At 35.7% G+C, this 18,561-nt stretch overlaps 1 protein-coding gene across 3 annotated transcripts in view; it reads left to right on the top strand.

Moving 5' to 3' along the window:
• The window catches only part of TBCA (tubulin folding cofactor A), a 75,323-nt gene that overhangs the window by 21,362 nt on the left and 35,400 nt on the right, over nt 1-18,561 (top strand). For 2 of the 3 annotated variants that reach the window (XM_032474732.1, XM_032474734.1), the window contains exon 2: nt 17,450-17,503. The exons of the other annotated variant lie outside the window; for it this stretch is intronic. In XM_032474732.1, the coding sequence (XP_032330623.1) occupies nt 17,450-17,503 (54 nt within the window). The remainder of the gene's footprint in view (nt 1-17,449; nt 17,504-18,561) is intronic. 3 annotated transcript variants of the gene reach the window in all.

Below are 18,561 nucleotides of genomic sequence, written 5' to 3'. Positions count from 1 at the left end.
AGAGAAGGTTTGGGGATTGGTGAAAAAGAATGCATGGAGCTTGAATGGGCCTCTCAAGCTGTATTACCAGTTTTGCAAAGATTTGTCCTCAAAAGAATTAGGTTGTAACTTAAATGACATCATAGGTTGATCCTTCTGTCCAACTACATTATTCTCAATTTACTTCTTTCCCTCTGGGTACATAGTTTTATTTTAACTTAGGGGAGAAGACATAAAAAATTTCCTATCAGGCTCTGAATATCAGCTATGGTCACAAGTTCAGTTGGATCAGTGGCCTCCCATCTTTTTTTCTGCCCTAGTTGTTTGTCCAGTATTTTCAGAAAGTAATCCATTTATAGAAATTTTTAAGAATACTCTCCGCTCTAAGAAATTCTTTTCAACTCTGGTCGTTAGTTTGGCCTTTGGCCAAGAAGTGAAAGATATCTAAAGAGGATAATCTGTAGCCTTAGGTGGTCTTATTTTAAAAGATAACTATTAAATCATCTCTTCTGAGTGGAAAGGCAATTCAGACAGAATTAGTGAAACACGAGTAGTCAGGAAAAGAAGCAGTAGGAGTCACATTAGTCCCACCGTCCTCCTGTTTTAGGTACCTCCTATCTCTTCAACTTGTCATAAGCCTTTTACAACAGATCTTTCAATGAAGCTCTTTTGGAATTTTGAAGTCTTTTGGAGGTGCCTGCATACCAGTTAAAATAGGTATCCCATTCTATTTGTTAGATTTGGAAGCCCTTGCTTCTAAGTACACTTTTTATTTATTTATTATTTAACTTTTTGATTGAACTGTAGTTGATTTACAGTATTAGTTTCAGGTGTACAGCAAAGTGATTCAGTTTTATACACACACGCGCACACACACACACACATACACATACACACACACACATACATATATACTTTTTCAGACTCTTTTCCATTGTAGGTTATTACTAGATATTAAATAAGATAGTTCCCTATGCTGTACAGTAAATCCTTGTTGTTTATCTACTTTATATATAATGGTGTGTTAATCCCATACTCCTAGTTTGTTCTCCCCTGCCCCCCAGCTTTCCCCTTTTGTAACCATAAGTTTGTTTTCTAGGTCTATGAGTCTGTTTCTGTTTTGTGAATATATTAATTTGTATTACCTTTTAGATTCCACATATAAATGATATCATGTGATATTTGTCTTTCTGTCCCTGACTTACCTCACTTAGTATGATAATCTGTAGGTCCATCCATGTTAGTTGTATCATTTGCAAAGATTTTCTCCCAGTCCACAGGTTAAGTGCACTTTTTGAATGATCTTATTCAGTCGGAGTGTTCCTCGTAATGGCCTTTGTAATTCTAGGTTGTAATTCTCCTAAGTGCTGGCAACAGTTTGGTAGTACCCTAGCTGCAAATGGAGTTCAATCCACATTTCTGTCCAGCCATGTTTTGGAGTCCTCAACCTGATGGTCACCAAACCAAGTTTCAGAACACAAAACAAATTTAGTAAGATTTTGGCCTTTAAAAAAAAAAAGATGTCTAAGATGTCTACAGCTTCCAACACTGCAGTTCTTAGACATAAAATAAGCAGATGTGCCAGAAGGTGCACTTGACACTTTGAATTTTAAGAAAGGGTAATTTATGTTGGATGTGGGGTTTAATTTCTATCCTTTTGTTAAAGGAGTTCCTAAGGCTAGCCAGTATACTTCTTTGGATCCACTTTGTCTTTCAGTAAGGTGATTGTTTAGGATAAAAGCTGTAAAAAAATTTTTTTCTTTCAGATAGAGCCAATTAAATCTCAATAGTGACTCAAACCAATAAGCCTTCTTAGTATGGCTTAACCAAAGATGAAAGAGGTGTCCCGCAACAAAGTGCAAAAAGATGTAGCACTTACAAGATTCAGAAAGTTAACTTCTAAAAATAGTCTGAAAAGTAAAGTCCTTGTTTGAAATCCACAGATGTTGAGATGGCAAAGGCCCTTTATGGACTGGAACAAACTCCTTTGAGAACTGGCATGGCCAGTACAGGGAGATTCTCTGAACCCTAGTCTGTTCAACTGGCCACCAGTTGCTCCCTGATAAGCACACCTTTTGGATGGTGGAGACCAGAGAGAATATTTTCACTAGTCATAAACCCAATCTCTTAAGACAAGACATAGAACAAGAAAACAATAACCACTTCTGGGAAGGAAAGGATCAACAAAACCCATGAGTACTCATACCAAATAACTAAGAGTTGCTAAGCCCAAGGAGCTAGTTCCACATATATTTTCTCCTGCTAATCTAAGTTTAGAAAAGGAAAAATCAAGACTCTCATCACCATTATGCTTCCACCAGACTTGGCAGGTAGAGCTCCAAGCATCTGTTGTGGTAAGAATTCTTTTGCTGGCTCTTATTGGAGGTCATGAAATCTTTCTACCAAAGGAGCTTAGGGGTCAGCAGTGCCCAGTCGGTGAGGTCTCCTTGCTGGCTCGCCAAAAATGTTGGGGAAGAAAAATTTTCTCTACTCTTCAAAGGTTCTTTAGACTGGTCTGATAATCAAATTGACATGACAGATTAACAGGAGAAAATCTAATTTAATTTTGTATATGCAGGAACCCCACATACTTGAGAGGTTCAGAGACAAAAGAGTAAAATGAGGTACAGTTGTCACTCAGTATCCACTGGGGATTAGTACTAGGACTCATTGCAGGTACCAAAATCCTTGAATGTTTCAAGTTTTAGTCAGCCCTCCGTATCTGCAGATTCCTCATCTGTGGATTCCACCAACTGAAGATCGTAAGTGTAGTACAGAATCCACAGATGGTTGAATCTGTGGATGTGGAACTGGTACATACAGGTATATTTATTGAAAAAAATCTGTGTATAAGTGACTTGTCTTCAAACTTGGTTTACACAAAGATCAGTTGTCTATATGCTATCCTGAGCTAAGGTGTGGAAAGGGGCTGGCAGCATCAAAGCAGGGAAGGGCATCTCATAGGACAATATGAAGAGCAAGTGTTTGGCAATTAGATGTTTGCCCTGCTATATAGATAGGTCACTCAGATAAAATTTATTTCTGCTAATAATTCTCATTCTGGGAAAGACCTCCAATTTAGGTTCTTCTTGGTAGTTAAGGGAGGGACAGAAGTTTCTCTTGAGCCCAAAGGGTCTCTGTTGCCTTTTACCTCAAAATAATCCACATGCTAAGGTGGCACATTTTGCAGAGACTTGTTCTGAACTCCAACAATATAAGTAGAAATGCCCAAGTATGTTTAGTTTTTTTAGGAAGGTACTTTCCCCATCGTTGACAATGACAAGATAAAAACAGATGAGGTGTAAAGGTATGCTAAACAGTTTAAATTAATTTCACTTCTGATTATAGTCCTTTAAAAGGAGGAAATCTTTTCCTTTCAAACACTAAATTGTAGAGCTGATGAAGCATGCCTTAGAGATTCTCTGTCTCCCAGTTCCCATCATCACCCCATCCCATCACTCCCACTCCACTCACAAAAACAAACAAGAGAGGGAGATAATTTGCTCCAGATTACCCAGCTAATTACTGATAGAGCTAGAACGGGAAAACTTTCTAAAATTACTGCATTACATTATGTCATTGCACAAAGGTGAATTCCTCAAAATGACTTCTGTTTTAAACTGTTACAAAAAATATTTTAAGTTAGATTTTATTCAAAGTTTGGTCCTTGAAACTAGGTTCAGTAAACTTTTACCATAAGTTATTTCTCAGTTTCAGTATTTGAATTTTAGTTTTTAAACAATAAATTTATGATATCCAAAGAATAACCAGCCATTGGTTATGCTAGAACTAAGTTGGTTTAACAGGCCAGTTTTACTTTGTGAATATTTGTTTTGTATTCATTTCTGCACTAGTGTTCTTACTTAGGAGAGCGCATGAATTGCTTCAGTTTCTGAAAAGGTTCATCTTGATTTCTCCCCTTAAGAGAAATTTTGGAGAGTACTTTCATATTGTTGAAAATTGTAAGGTAATAACAGGTTAGATAGAAAGATGTGCTGAACAATTTAAATTACTTTGAACAGAGTCCTAAAATGAGAAAACATTTTTAAAATACAAATCTAAAATTTTAAATTCTAAAGAAAAATACAAATCTAAACTTTGTATTTCAAATACTATTGCCAAAGAATCTATCTAGGCAAATAGGCCAAGAAAAAGCAGAATAGACTTTAAAAGACCAATAGCACCTTGCTAGCACATTGCTAATAAGGACTAATAGGTACTTAAACTGATGAAAGTGATTCAGACAACAACGTATTAACCCCCTACTGTGCCCTGTTTTAAGCTGTTAATAGACATTAGCCTTTTAAAGAAAGACTAACACTTTTATATTCATTTTCTAAGCTTTTAATACAGTGGTGAACTCTAATAACCATTTGCTATATTTGACCCTTATAGCTCAGTGCATTTTCCTGAATACTTTTGAGAAATGCTAACTGCTCTGAAAGTCTAGGTTCCGTGCAGTCTTTAAGAATTCTTAATGTAACAGGAAATAATTTTGCCTTACCTTTTTTTTTTAAGTTTTTTTGTGTATATATATATATATTTTTTTTGATTGAAGTATATAGATGCCTTATATTTTGATTACTATAACCAAAGTTTTGTAGAAGTTATATGGGAGGAATAAATACTGATACATTTTTTGCTGACAAAGAGAATATTATATATAGTGAAAGTGATCATTCTAAGATTTTTAAAAATAAGGCCAGATTTTCTTTTGAGAAAATAGTATTAAATCTATGAAATTATAAATATTATAGATAATTGGTTGTTTTCCAGAAATAAATCTGATTCTCAAAGGTTTGGCCTGTAAGTACTTGTATTTATCTATGAGGAGAAAGGATTTTTTAAATGTACTTTTCTTTAAAATGTTGTAAGTAAACTTTAATACTGACTCCCCATAATTTAGAATAGTAATTTAAATTTTTGTTTAGATGCATTGCTTTTAGTAGAACTTCGTTAGAGAAGAGATTAGTGAATAGTTCTTTGATGTTTTATGTTACATGTTTCATAATAGTTCCAAATATAAAGCAAATAGAGATTTGACTTGGTTTTCAAAACAGTTTTATCTTGAAGAAGCTGATCACATGATGTAAGTAAAGAAAGAATATATTGACTGGATTAAATAATGTTATGATACTTGTGATTTGAATAAATTAAGACTTTACCAAAAATTGGGGGCTTTGATAATTTTTTAAAGTGAAAACAGAAGGCTTCTCTACTTCTAGAGCAGTGGTTCTCAACAAGGAGTTTTATTGCCTACCCATCAGTGGAGCATTTGACATTGTCAAGAGACAGTTTTGGTTGTCACACGTGTGTGTGTGCATGTGTATGTTGCGGGGAGAGGTGGAGAGGGAAGGTGTACGACTGACACCTAGTTAGTAGAGGCCAGGCTTACTGCTAAACACCCTACAATACAAAGGATAGCATTCCCTGGTCCCCAGCAAAGGCCAAAATGTCCAAAATGTCAAGGTTGAAAAACTCTGTCCCAGAGGCAGTTTATCGTAAATTTGTCTGGTTTCATGAAGCATTCTGCCCTTAAAGACATGACCTTTGTTTTCCTCGGACATCACAAGCTCCTAGAAAACAAAGTGTTATTCATCTTTTTGTATCCCATGACCTCACACAGTCACATCATTTTTATAAATCTGTCAAAGTATAGTCAGTGCACTGGTTTTATTCAACAGGTGCTTTCATCCTGGCTCTACCACTTCCTAGCTGTTTATCTTTGGGAAAATTAATTCTAGAACTCAATTTCCTTGTCTTTAAAATGGGGCTCATTACAACTACTTCACATAAGAATTGTGAGGGTAAATGACACACACATGAAATGCTTAGCTAATGTATGGCACATGGTGAAAGCTCACTATCAATATTGCTGTTCCCATGCCCTTTTATGTCACTAAACCTAGTAAGAAGGACAAAAAGAGAGAATTTTATAGATGTCAAGACTCTTAGAAGAAGTTGTGGTGGTCATGAGATTGGAACTTGAAGACTTCCATAGGTAGGGAGTATAATTAACCAAGGGCCCCAGCCACTGAACCGTGAAATGTGTTACTACATTTTTGCCAAAGCTTCGCTTACCATGAGCTGCTGACAGCCAGTGGCAGACAGGCCTCTTCCTGGAAGTCATGGGATTCTGAAAACAGCTGACTTTGGCCTGAGGACTCTCCATTGGCCTTGCCAAACCTCCCTAAAACTGCATGGCAGTCTACAATGCTTCCTCCTAACCTTTCCTCACTGTTTCCTTCATTCAGAGTCAGACTTGCATCATGGTCTGGTAACTCTCCCAGCCTTCTCCAACTCCCTTACTATTTTATCTCGTATGGGTATTTGCACTGATAAAATCCTTGCAAATTTGGTCCCATCTTAGTGTCTGCTTCTCCAAGGACCTGGCTAACACAAATTAAGTGACTTTCAAAAGAGCACACAGGTATTAAGCAGCAAAATAGGTTCCGCAATCTAGGGTTTAGGTGTCTTAGTCCATGCCTCTAGCCATTACATGTTGTCTTTTAGTAAGGCGACAACTTTAGACTCGAGCATGGCATTTATTTCTCTTAGCCAGCCTTTTGAGTCTAATGGTGTGATAAAATACCTTAGTTCTGTAGTTGATTACCAAATCTTTAAGATCTCTGATAGTTATTCCAGATCTTCAGAACAATTAATTTTCTGGCTGTTTGTCATGTTGATAGACAGTGGCATGGAAGTGGGGGAAAATACAATAGACAATTTATGTTTTGTTGAGGGCTATGTTCTGAGATCTCTTCAGATACCCCACATTTGTAAACAGGATAATTTTCTTAGTTTCCTTTACTTACTGTTATCACTACCAATAGCAATTGACTTTCTTTTCTGAGTCTTTTTCCTCAGAGAAACAAAGTGGGTTTTTGTTTGTTTGTGGTTAATTCATATGCTGGAGTTATATCACACACACAGACAGAAAAAAAAAAAAAAGAACGGAACAGCTACGTTGAGATTGAATAAATATTAAATTTTTTCTGCACTGTTATTTTATGACCAGTAAGGTAGGGAGAAGAAGGGGAGGGATAAATGAGAGAGATAAATGTAGAGGGAAGAGACATAAGATAACCAAAAGGCAGGGAGTAGGGGGTAGAAAGAAGGAGTAAATATTTGCTTTAGGCTCTGGGCCTCAGATAACATTTCTCTTATTCCACCCATGAAGGGACTAAGCTCCTTGAGAGTGACAAACACGCTTATTCTCTTTGCATTCTCCAGAATCCAGGATGGTGCCTTGAAATTAGTAGTTATTGAAGAAGTATTTGATTCATAGATAAATGACTGGCTGATGAATCAGTGCTCACAGTTCTTCAAATATTCTAATCCTTAATTGTTAGAGAGACTCCTCTGATTGGGATAACTAGAGTGGCTTCTCAGGGTAGAAACTATTCTCTGAACTATGTCAACATCTGTCTGAGGAGTAAATGAAATTTAGCTGAGGGCTAAATCCAGGTTCAAGCTAATTTCCCTGCTCTTTGTTCGTGGACTTGGTAAATATATCAATTATTTAATTTAAAATCTCCCTTCAGGCCATTTCTAAATATGCAGTTTCCTATAACTAGAACATTCTCCAACATACTGCTCTGAATAATACTAGTCCTCAATTTTTAGGTCTCCTCTTAATCATTACTTCTTTCCTAAAGTCTTCCCTGGCTAATGGCAGAATCACTTGCTCATCATATGTGTCCTAAGCGCCATCAAACCTACAGACTTAAGTGCATCTGCACCCTTACTTTCTTCATTACTTCCTCTTAGAATCAAAGATCTGAGCCTCTTACTGAAAGTCAACATTCTACCTGTATTCTGAATCCCATTCCCTTGCTTTCTTCATTACTTCCTCTTAGAATCAAAGATCTGAGCCTCTTACTGAAAGTCAACATTCTACCTGTGTTCTGAATCCCATCCCCTTGCTGTGGTGTGTTAGTCTCTTCTTTTTTCTATGCCTTTAATCTCTTTACCAATTTATTCCCAACAGTATTCAGGCATGCTGTAGTCACTAGTATCTTAAAGAATCAACAGCAAAAAATCATTATCTCATTTCCCTCTCAAGGAGCCAGACTTGTCAAAAGAGTTCATCAGCAGTGAAACAAAGGTCATTCATAATATCTAACCATCTTCATCTTGACTTACTAGTGGCTGTTGACAGAATTACTTTCCCCTCCTTGATAAGCTTTCTATACTATACTGTTTCCTTGGCTACAGTGATATTGCAATCCTCTGATTTCCCTTCTACCTTTTTGCCTATCCTCAGTCTTGTTTTTGGTTCTTTCTTCCTTTGTTATTTATGTAACAAATTTATTGAGCCACTAATATATGACAGATACTGAGTGATAGGGATATAGTGGTGAGTAAGACAAATGTAAAAATTCTCATCACAAGAAAAAAAGTTTTGTATCTGTGTATGGTGATGATCATTTTGTATTATATACAAATATTGAATCATTATGTTGTACACCTGAAACTAATATAATGTTGTATGTCAATTTTATATCAATTTTTTTTTTAAAGACAGATGTAGTTCTTGCATTAGTGTAGCTTACGCTCTCTCAAATGTTCTCTGGGGCTTTTTTACCTTTTCGCTTTGTAAACACTCCAATGAGCAGCCTCCTTCACTCCTATGACCCCCGTTACATCCACATGTTCCTGATTCCCACATGTGTATTTTAACTCAGACCTTTCTCTTGAACTCAAGGCCTGGACATCCCTGGACATTTCCACTTTAATGTCACATAGGCACCTCAAATAAAGGATGATCTAAAAGTTACTAGTTCTGTATTTTCCCTCTCCCACAGTCTTCCTCCTGGTCTCCCTGTCTCAGGCACTGGCACTGCCACACCACCATCTTCCCAGTTACCTTTGGCTTCTGCTCCATTATCTTCCTATATCCATCATTCACCATAGTTAAAATGATTTTCACCTTCATCTACTTCCCTCCATTCCCACAGGTACCACCCTTGACTAGGCCACCACCATCTTTCTCCTGGATTATGACCACACTCCCCTTGTCTGTCTGGCCCTATCCTTGCCCTCTCTGTTAACATTGTCCATATTGCAGTCATAGTGATCTTTTTTAAAAAGTAAATGGGATTGATTAGGTCACTCACCTGATATGTCTGTCAAATACGTTTAGGAAAAATCCATATTCTTTAGTTTGACTTTATAAGATCATGTTCTGGGCCCTTACTCTCTTGTTTAGCTTTATCTCTTGCTGCTCTTCTCCTCCGCACTCAATGAACCAGCCTTATGTAATTCTCAAACCAACTTTCCATACTCTTTCTCACTTCAGAACCTTTTGTGCTGTACTTCTTAGTACCTGAAATGCTGCCTCCCTCCTTGCTACTCCTGCCATATACTCTTTCCCTTTCCTTTGCTCTGCTAATTCTTTTTCATCTGTCTAATCCTAACTTTGACACCACTTTCTTGAGAAAGTCTTCCCAAACAGCCCTCCCCTAACTCCCGTTTAATTTGGATCTGCTTTAAAAGACAAAATAAATATTCTCCCAAAAAGATCAGTGTATTTTATTGAAGGGGTTGTACTTATGGAATACATTTTAGATTTTAATGTATTCTTATTTGAATAACTGAGTTTCTGGTTGTAAATTTCTTTAACATCCTCCCCACCCCACCCCCTGACTCCCTGAGGCCCCTAGAGAGCCTTTTACTTGCTACTGTGTTTCAAAAGAAGAAAAATATGAGATGATTTGATGAATAGTTAAGAACAGTATTTTTAAGGGTATCATTTCTGCTTCTTGGTCTTATTAACAATGTAGATAACCTCAAGACTATAAATATAACTGTTTCTGTAGAGAAATAGTGCTGGTGGGCCTCTTGACTTTGAAATACTGAAATGCTGGTCTTAGTAGTACATTCCTTGGGGAAGATGACTAGGGAAGAGAAGTGATCCAGCCAGAGATGACTGGCCTTTTCTATAGAGCAGTGTAATCCAAACTTTTTTGATCCACTCTAGAGTAAGAAATAGATTTTATTTTGCATCATGACACAGTCCACTGTACACACACACACATACACAAAACTTAAACAAAAGTTTAATGAAATATTCCTATTTTTACCACTTATGATATACTTTGGTATTTCCAATTCCATTCTGTTCTCTTCCCTTAAAACAATGCTGACCACAACCCACTGAATTAATTTCAGGAGTCATGGATTACAACCCTTATTGATGGGTTGCAACCAGCCATTTGGAAACACTGCTATAGAAGTAGCTGATGACTAAAATCTGTTTTCAGACTGGTCAGCTCAACAAGCAGAATCACAGCGAAGTGAGAGCCCTTGGTGTGGAAAGGACATGAGTAACGGTTACTGAATACTTGCTGTGTGTGTGCAATTTTAGGCCAGGAACTAATTATTTTATATTCACTGCTGTAGTTAGTCTTCCTATTTAACATGGGGAAAACAGGCTCAGAGAGGCAAGTAACTTGTTTAAGGCCATATAACTAGCAAAGCTCAGAACTAAGATTTGGAGCCAGTCTGCCTAACTCCAAAGCCCATGCATTTGCACTGTGTTACTGTGTCTTCCAAGTAAGTAACATTGCAGTAGACATGCTAAACTTAGAAGGGAATTAGTGACATTTAAATGTCTTCAAAATTTTATACTGGAAAATAACAATAAAAAGCCCCATTAAATATGAGTTGAGACAGGCATAAAGGGGATAAACATTGACAAACAGTTAAATAGTGATAGATTATATTGGCTTTCTGGAGAGCGTACATTCTTCATGCCTCCACTCATCCAAGAGGTAGAGGTAATGTCCTTAAGGCTGAGATATATGGGGTTTTCTTGTTGATAAGGTAAATGAAATGTTCAGAGGCTTTACTACCACACCAGAGCAGATAATAAGGCAATTAGAACTGTTAAATTGATGAAACACTAGACTGGGATGAATTTTATCATAAATTGCAAAGAAACAAGAAATTTTACAGCAACTTTTGAGACTGTAAAGATGAAAGATGTATCAGTAACGTGAAGAGAAATTGATAGTTAAAGTGCTAGATTTATTGACCTGAAAATCCAACTAAGCATTTTAGGGTCAGTTTCAGAATATTAATTATCAGCTTTGTAAATAAATAAAATTATCAGTCTATGCTGATAGTTTGATTTTCTCTATTAATAAAATGAATTTAAGATGTGTTTCTTGCTTTCCATTTTTGAGCTGTAAAATACCCTAGGGATCATCTAGCCTAACCCTTTCATTTTACAGATGTTGAACCTGAGACCTAGAGAAATTAAGCAGCTTACCCAAGATCACATTACAAAGTAGTCCAAGAATTAAAACTAAAATCCGAGTCACCTGACATTCCGTTGGCTTAACTTTTATTTGACCTGAATAGGAGCATTGATAAATAACTTCTTATATAAGTTGATTCATGGAATATTCTACTTCCTTTAAAATTCCCATCACATAAATAATCCCACTGCTAACACTTAAATAATTCACTGTTTGCCAAAGATAGCTGGAAAAAAAAATCACTGGAGATAGGCTAGCCTTCATGTTTCAGTAAGGAATGGACTGCCTGTTTGTTGTTGTTGTTGTTGTTAACAAAGGCTTTTGGTCATACGTTTAGTCTAAGAATCAGATCTGCAAGTGTGATTGTCCACATGTAGAAGACAGACTTTTTTAAAACATTATTATTGATATAATCATTTTACAATGTTGTGTCAAATTCCAGTGTAGAGCACAATTTTTCAGTTATACATGAACATATATATATTCATTGTCACATTTTTTCTCTGTGAGCTACCATAAGATCTTGTATATATTTCCCTGTGCTATACCATATAATCTTGTTTATCTATTCTACAATTTTGAAATCCCAGTCTATCCCTTCCCACCCTCCACCCCCTTGGCAACCACAAGTTTGTATTCTATGCTTTGTGGGGTTTTTTTGTTTTTGTTTTTAGATTCCACATATGAGTGATCTTATATGGTATTTTTCTTTCTCTTTCTGGCTTCACTTAGAATGACATCCTCCAGGAGCATCCATGTTGCTGCAAATGGCGTTATGTTGTCGGTTTTTATGGCTGAATAGTATTCCATTGTATAAATATACCACTTCTTCTTTATCCAGTCATCTGTTGATGGACATTTAGGCTGTTTCCATGTCTTGGCTATTGTAAATAGTGCTGCTATGAACATTGGGGTGCAGGTGTCATCCTGAAGTAGGGTTCTTTCTGGATATATGCCCAGGAGCGGGATTCCTGGGTCATATGGTAAGTCTATTCCTAGTCTTTTGAGGAACCTCCATACTGTTTTCCACAGTGGCTGCACCAAACTGCATTCCCACCAGCAGTGTAGGAGGGTTCCCTTTTCTCCACAGCCTCTCCAGCATTTGTCATTTGTGGACTTTTGAATGATGGCCATTCTGACTGGTGTGAGGTGATACCTCATTGTAGTTTTGATTTGCATTTCTCTGATAATTAGTGATATTGAGCATCTTTTCATGTGCCTATTGATCATTTGTATGTCTTCCTTGGAGAATTGCTTGTTTAGGTCTTCTGCCCATTTTTGGATTGGGTTGTTTTTTTCTTATTAAGTTGTATGAGCTGCTTATATATTCTGGAGATCAGGCCTTTGTCGGTTTCATTTGCAAAAATTTTCTCCCATTTCGTAAGTTGTTTTACTTATGGTTTCCTTTGCTGTACAGAAGCTTGTAAGTTTCATTAGGTCCCATTTGTTTATTCTTTCTTTTATTTCTATTGTTTGAGTAGACTGTTCTAGGAGAACATTTTTGAGATGTATGTCAGATAATGTTTTGCCTGTATTTTTAGAAGATAGACATTTGATAGATTCCTTAGCAATAAGAGCTTCTGCATATTTATGTCAGAAACTTCAGGAGTGGCTGTAACTTTTGGTTTAAACAGACAGGAAAACGGTTCAAATATAAACTCCATCTTCCTTTAGAAAACTTTTTGGGATGTTATTGTCACATATTTCCAAAAATCCTTTCTAGGTTCCAGAAGCCATATATACATATACCTTTAGTATAAGCAGGCACAGCAAAATTCCATTGTTTTGGTTATAAAATGTTAGATATCTAATATCCATCATCTATATGATTTTTAATGTGGTTACACAGGATAAATATTGAGATACTACTGTGCAAGTGGCTCAACTGTAAAGCATTATGTAGATGTGTATTATCATCAAGATACCACTATTTGGGTCATAGTTATTTAGGTAAGAAATCACTTTAAAATTCTGCTGGGTGAGTTGAGGAAGGCTTCCTGCAAGAAAGGACATTTGAGGTAGACTTTGAATGAGTGGTCAAGGTGAGAAGGTGAGGCTTGGGAAGAGGAGTTAATGTTCTCTTAACAAAAGAAATAAGATAGCAATCTCCAGAGTGCATTTAGGAAATGAATAGGGCATGTTTGGGCATTTTGTGAACATTATGATAGTTGTGTAAAAAGCATAGGGTATATAATGTGAAATATAGCTAGGGGGTCTTTAATGTCCTTCTGAGAAATTTGGAATTCTGTAGACATTTTTTCTGTTTATTGGTTTATCTGAGTAAAGCAAGGCAGTTCTAGTGACAGTTTGAAGGTTGCATTGTGGAGGTAAAGAAAACAGCTGTTTCCTAGTGTTTCATACTTTTATTTTCCCCTAGTTAGATTTTTAACTTAGAATCAACTTGATCTCTGATGGACTGTGTCTAGTTAAGTGCTACATAGTAATGGTTGCACACTGTTTATTTAATATGGGTGGATTTCTGCTTTGGCAATTTCTTTTAAGTAGAGGTAATCCTGTTTTATGTTGTGTTGTTTTTAATGCAAACCTATGAGTAGGGCAAAAAAACCTGGGCTTCTTATGTTTACCAACAGCTAATGACACCATTTAGAATGTATATAAAGTATGTACAAAATAATGAAGAGTAAACAATAAGCATGTGGGTATGTGAAGGACAAATTAAGCCAAATAAACTTGTTGTGTTTGCTTCTTACGGTGTTTGCTTATTGCTTCTTATTGTGTTTGCTTCTTAATAGACTAGAATTACAAAACTAATATTCAATAGAAGGAAAACTAATATCTAATTTTCACTAGAATGATTAACACTATTTTAGGAACACTAAAATAAATTATCATTAGTTGTAAACGTGGACTAAAGACTAGCAATTGGATCGTGCCAAAGGTAATGATGGCCTCATATTTCTGAATTGGTGGTGGTGGTCTGCATGGTGCTATAGGTGTTGTATTAAATACAGTTTTATTTAAATCTTATTAATTACCTGGAAGAAGGCATGCAAGAAAATCCACAAAAGGTGTGAAATTTTGATTGTAATTAAAACAGAGAACTGAAAAGAATTAGAGTGATGAGGCATGCCTAAGTAGACAATGAAATTTCCTTTGAGAAGTTAATTCCCTTGAGAGGAAAATGGGACAAATTTAATACATTAAAAATGTTTTGTTTTTAATTTGGCATTTGCCAATGAGTAAAAATTGAGTGACTTAGTTAGAAGTGTGCCTTTTCATTTGTGATCCTTTGTATCCAGGATGTCAATAATCCAAAATCTTTTATAATATGTAAAACTTGGATATATGATTTCATAGGATATAGATACACATTTGTTCATGGAGAAAAATTTTAAGACTAAGAGAAACTTACAACAGGAAGCTTGTAGTCACTCTTTGTGGAGAAGCTTTCGTTCTAGAAAATGTTTTTAGAAATGTCCCAGATCACTACTTGGGGAGACATGTTTATTTTTTCTTTAAAGAGAAAATATTATAAGTAGTTTCCTCATCTATCAGTAATGCCTACCCTGAATATTAAATTAATGAGACTCTACCAAGAAATTGCCTCTAGAAGTTTGTCCTCCAAAAAAAAAAAGTTAACTTTTTCACTTTACTATTAAATTAAGACTATATTTTGAGAAAAGTGCCTTCTTAATCCACATAAACCTGGAAGCCATAAAGATAAGATTGATAGACCTGACTATATAAACATTATAAAATAAAAATTTTCTAGGGAAACAGCAAAAAAAAAGGAGGTAAAAGGAAGAAAAATCAAATGAAGTGGAAAAACAAATGACATTGGAAAACGTATTTACCAACTACATGACAAAGAATAAAGATCTAGAATATACAGATAGTTCTTATAAATTAATGAGAAAGAGATGAACACACCAGCATAAAGTTAGGTTAAAATATAAACAGGAAATTTACACATAAAGAAAGAAGTAGGATTGGATGACATATAAAATACTAATAATATTTATAATATTAAATATAAAATATTAATAATTACACTTCACAGATACTAACTCCTTTAATTCTCCCAGCTACTAATTGACAGATAACTGTTGTTATCCTTGCTTTACTGTTGATGAAACTAAGGCACCAAGAATTTAAGTAACTTCGGACCAGTGGAGGCAGCATTCACACTCAGTCTGGCTCCAGGCTGTTCCCTTAATGACTGTAGCTCACTAATAATCACAGCAACGCAAATAAGCACAACTATGATGTTATTGGTCACCTATAATATTGGAATAAATGAAAACATTAATAACAAGTGTTGGTAAGAGAAATGGGCTTCCCTCTCACTGTTGGTACGCATGTCAGTTGGTACAGACTTTGTGCATAGCAATTTGGCAATATGTAGCACTAAATAAAATGTACATACCTTTAGACCTAGAAATGCCAAGCTCAGATTTTCATTCAAATGAGATATGCAGACAAGGGTATAGATGTATGTACAATTATGTTTATCTCAGTGTTTATATTTTAAATTGGAATATAATATTTTTAAATTGGAAATAATTTAAATATTCATTGATAGGATATTGCTTAAAATCTGTTGCACACAATCAGTGAAATACTATATGTATAATCATTAAAAAATACCTGATATAGGGCTGTATGCATTGACATGGAAGGACTGTTCACAACCTATTGAGTGAGACTAGAGTAAGATCACTGTGAGGGAAGGTACAGCAGTTATCTTGTTCATGACCACTGCTTGGCACATTGTAAGCGTATGGAAACTACTGGATGCATGGATGGATGGGTGGATGGTTGGATGGGAGAATATGGTATAATGGAAATAGTCTAAGACCTGAAACTGGAAGGTTTCAGTTCTTGTTTCCTTCTCCTTCACTGGAATTCACACCCTTTAAAACATTGATGTTCTACAAATATTTCTTTTAAAAGAAGCAATTCAGCTTGCATTAACATCTGTATTAGTTTCTTAGGCCTTCCATAACAAAATTACCACAAACTGGGTGGCTTAAAACAACTAAAATTTATTCTCTCACATTTCTGGAGGCTAGCAGTCTGAAATCAAGGTGTCAGCAAATCATGCTCCTCCCTCCAAAGGCTCTAGGAAAGAATCCTTCCTTGCCTCTTCTAGCTTCTGATGATTGCCACCAATCCTTGGTGTTCCTTGGTTTTAGACAGTAGCTCCAATCTCTGCCTCTGGCTTCACGTGGCCTTCTTCCTTGTGTGTCTCTTACAAGAACACCAGTCATTTGGTTTAGGGCCCACCCTAATCCAATATGGTTTTACCTTAATGAATTATGTCTACAAAGACCCTATTTCCAAATAAGACCACACTCTGAGGTTCTGGGTAGACATGAATTTTAAGGAACACTATTCAACTCAGTACAACATCAAGCTGAATACAGCCTTAAGGATAGAGTCTTTGAATATACAAGCTTTTAAGTTTTACTTTTTAAAACACACCAAAAAACTATTTCAATTTTAGCATTCTGACTGGAAACAAAATATTTTATATTCCACTGTCAATACTTAGTATTATATTATTGTGGTAGCTCACAGCAAAAAAAAAAGATAATGAATATATGTATGTTCATGTATAACTGAAAAATTGTGCTCTACACTGGAATTTGACACAGCATTGTAAAATAACTATAACTCAATAAAAATGTTTAAAAAATACTTAGGATTATATTAAAATATTACCTAAGAAACTAGAAATAAGATTTAATCTCAGAGGATAAAATAAAGTCAGTATTTAATAGGTCATAATGAAGATACACAAAGATGCCTGAAAGAGAGAATGGGTTCTAGTCTTAGTAGACTATTAATGATTGACTATATTATCTTTTCCACAAAGAGTGTTAAGTCTGTTAACAGGAGGGAAGCTTGGTCAACAGTGAAAGAGCAAAATAAAGAAAATCACAGGGTACGTGTTGGTTTTGTCCATCTAAACCTTGTCCAGGAGACAGGGGCCTTCTGAGTGCACTTTTACTTTACTTTTTAGCAGTGGAACTTTTTTCCTCCAAAAGAAATCTTAAATAGATTCTAAGCGTATAAAGTAACAAAAAACAAAGAGCCTCAAAGACACCTCCTTAGAATGTTAATGCTCCAAGAAAGACTGAAAACTGCTTAAGCTATGAAATAATTCTCTTTATCTAACTCACCCTTTTTAGGTTCCACACTTAGCAGTGAATTTTCTGGTAAAGCTATGGTTTGTCACATAGGTCTGCCTGTCACAAGAAAGTAGGCTCGCCTTTTGGAGAAGACTTCTTTCTAGTGTGAGTAACGGTTATGCTCCTCATTGTGTGTTAATAGATTGGCATTCTAGCATTATACATCAGCCTCCTTAATCAATGTTGTTCTGCCCTTAAGACATAATTCCACTCTTGGTGGGCTGACAAAATAAATTTTGAGCCTAAGAACCAGAACTTTGGCTGCGATTAATTGACCAAGGATGGAAAAGCTTTTTAGTGAGGCCTTTCAAATAGACTGCCTCCTGACCTTTCCAGCAAAACACAACCAGACACAGTCATCAGCTCCGTGAGCATTAGTTTTTTCCTCATTTGAATTTCTATTAAAAGTTTCTTGTTTTTAAACAGAAAATATCATTTAACCTTCCTTTAGTACTCAGGTTTGTCTCTGCCCTTTACTGTAAGTAAAGGTAGGACCCCCCGAGGGACCACCAACTTGTTGAGACACTTGTATTCTATACGAAGTAGTGCCCCTAACTGCCTTGCTTTATGTGGTCCTTCTTTCTCTTCCCTAGTCAGGTTTTCATCATTGCTTCTTCTGTTAGCATGCCTGTCTATAGCTCTAGTTTTCCCCTTCCTCATCTGTTACTTTAAAACACAAGAAACTGAAGTTTTATGTAAACTTCTAAGAAACCAAATTTGTAGAAATATACTTAAAGAATAACTGCTCTGAATGAAGACATAAAGATTTCTCCTGTACATCATATGTATAAACTTTAGTGTAAATTTTGGCTCTTCTGAGGCCCTTTTCTTGCCCTTTTTCTTACTTAGTATTTCTCTTTCAGTTAGATAAAGATGCATGCTATCTACTTTGCAGATAGTAGATATGCTTGCAGTTTTGAAGTACATTATTCTAATAAAAAATATACATAATCTCTTGCTTTTGTCCATGTTTTCTTCAGTATTTACACTAGATGCATGGTTTTTGTAGAAAAATAATTTTCACTAAACATCTGTCTCTTTTACTGAGGAGGTTTGTTAGGGTATGAACTCTCAAAAGTAGATTGTAAAGCCTCAAAGTTCCTGGCTCAATAATTTTTCTTCCACATTTTTCTCCAAAATCTTAAAAATAGAAGTTTTACCTG

The sequence above is a fragment of the Camelus ferus genome, chromosome 3, assembly GCF_009834535.1.
Source record: "Camelus ferus isolate YT-003-E chromosome 3, BCGSAC_Cfer_1.0, whole genome shotgun sequence".
In the NCBI taxonomy this organism is placed as follows: domain Eukaryota; kingdom Metazoa; phylum Chordata; class Mammalia; order Artiodactyla; family Camelidae; genus Camelus; species Camelus ferus.
The sequence above is the reverse complement of the archived record's forward strand: the minus strand, read 5'-3'. Positions and strand labels throughout refer to the sequence as shown.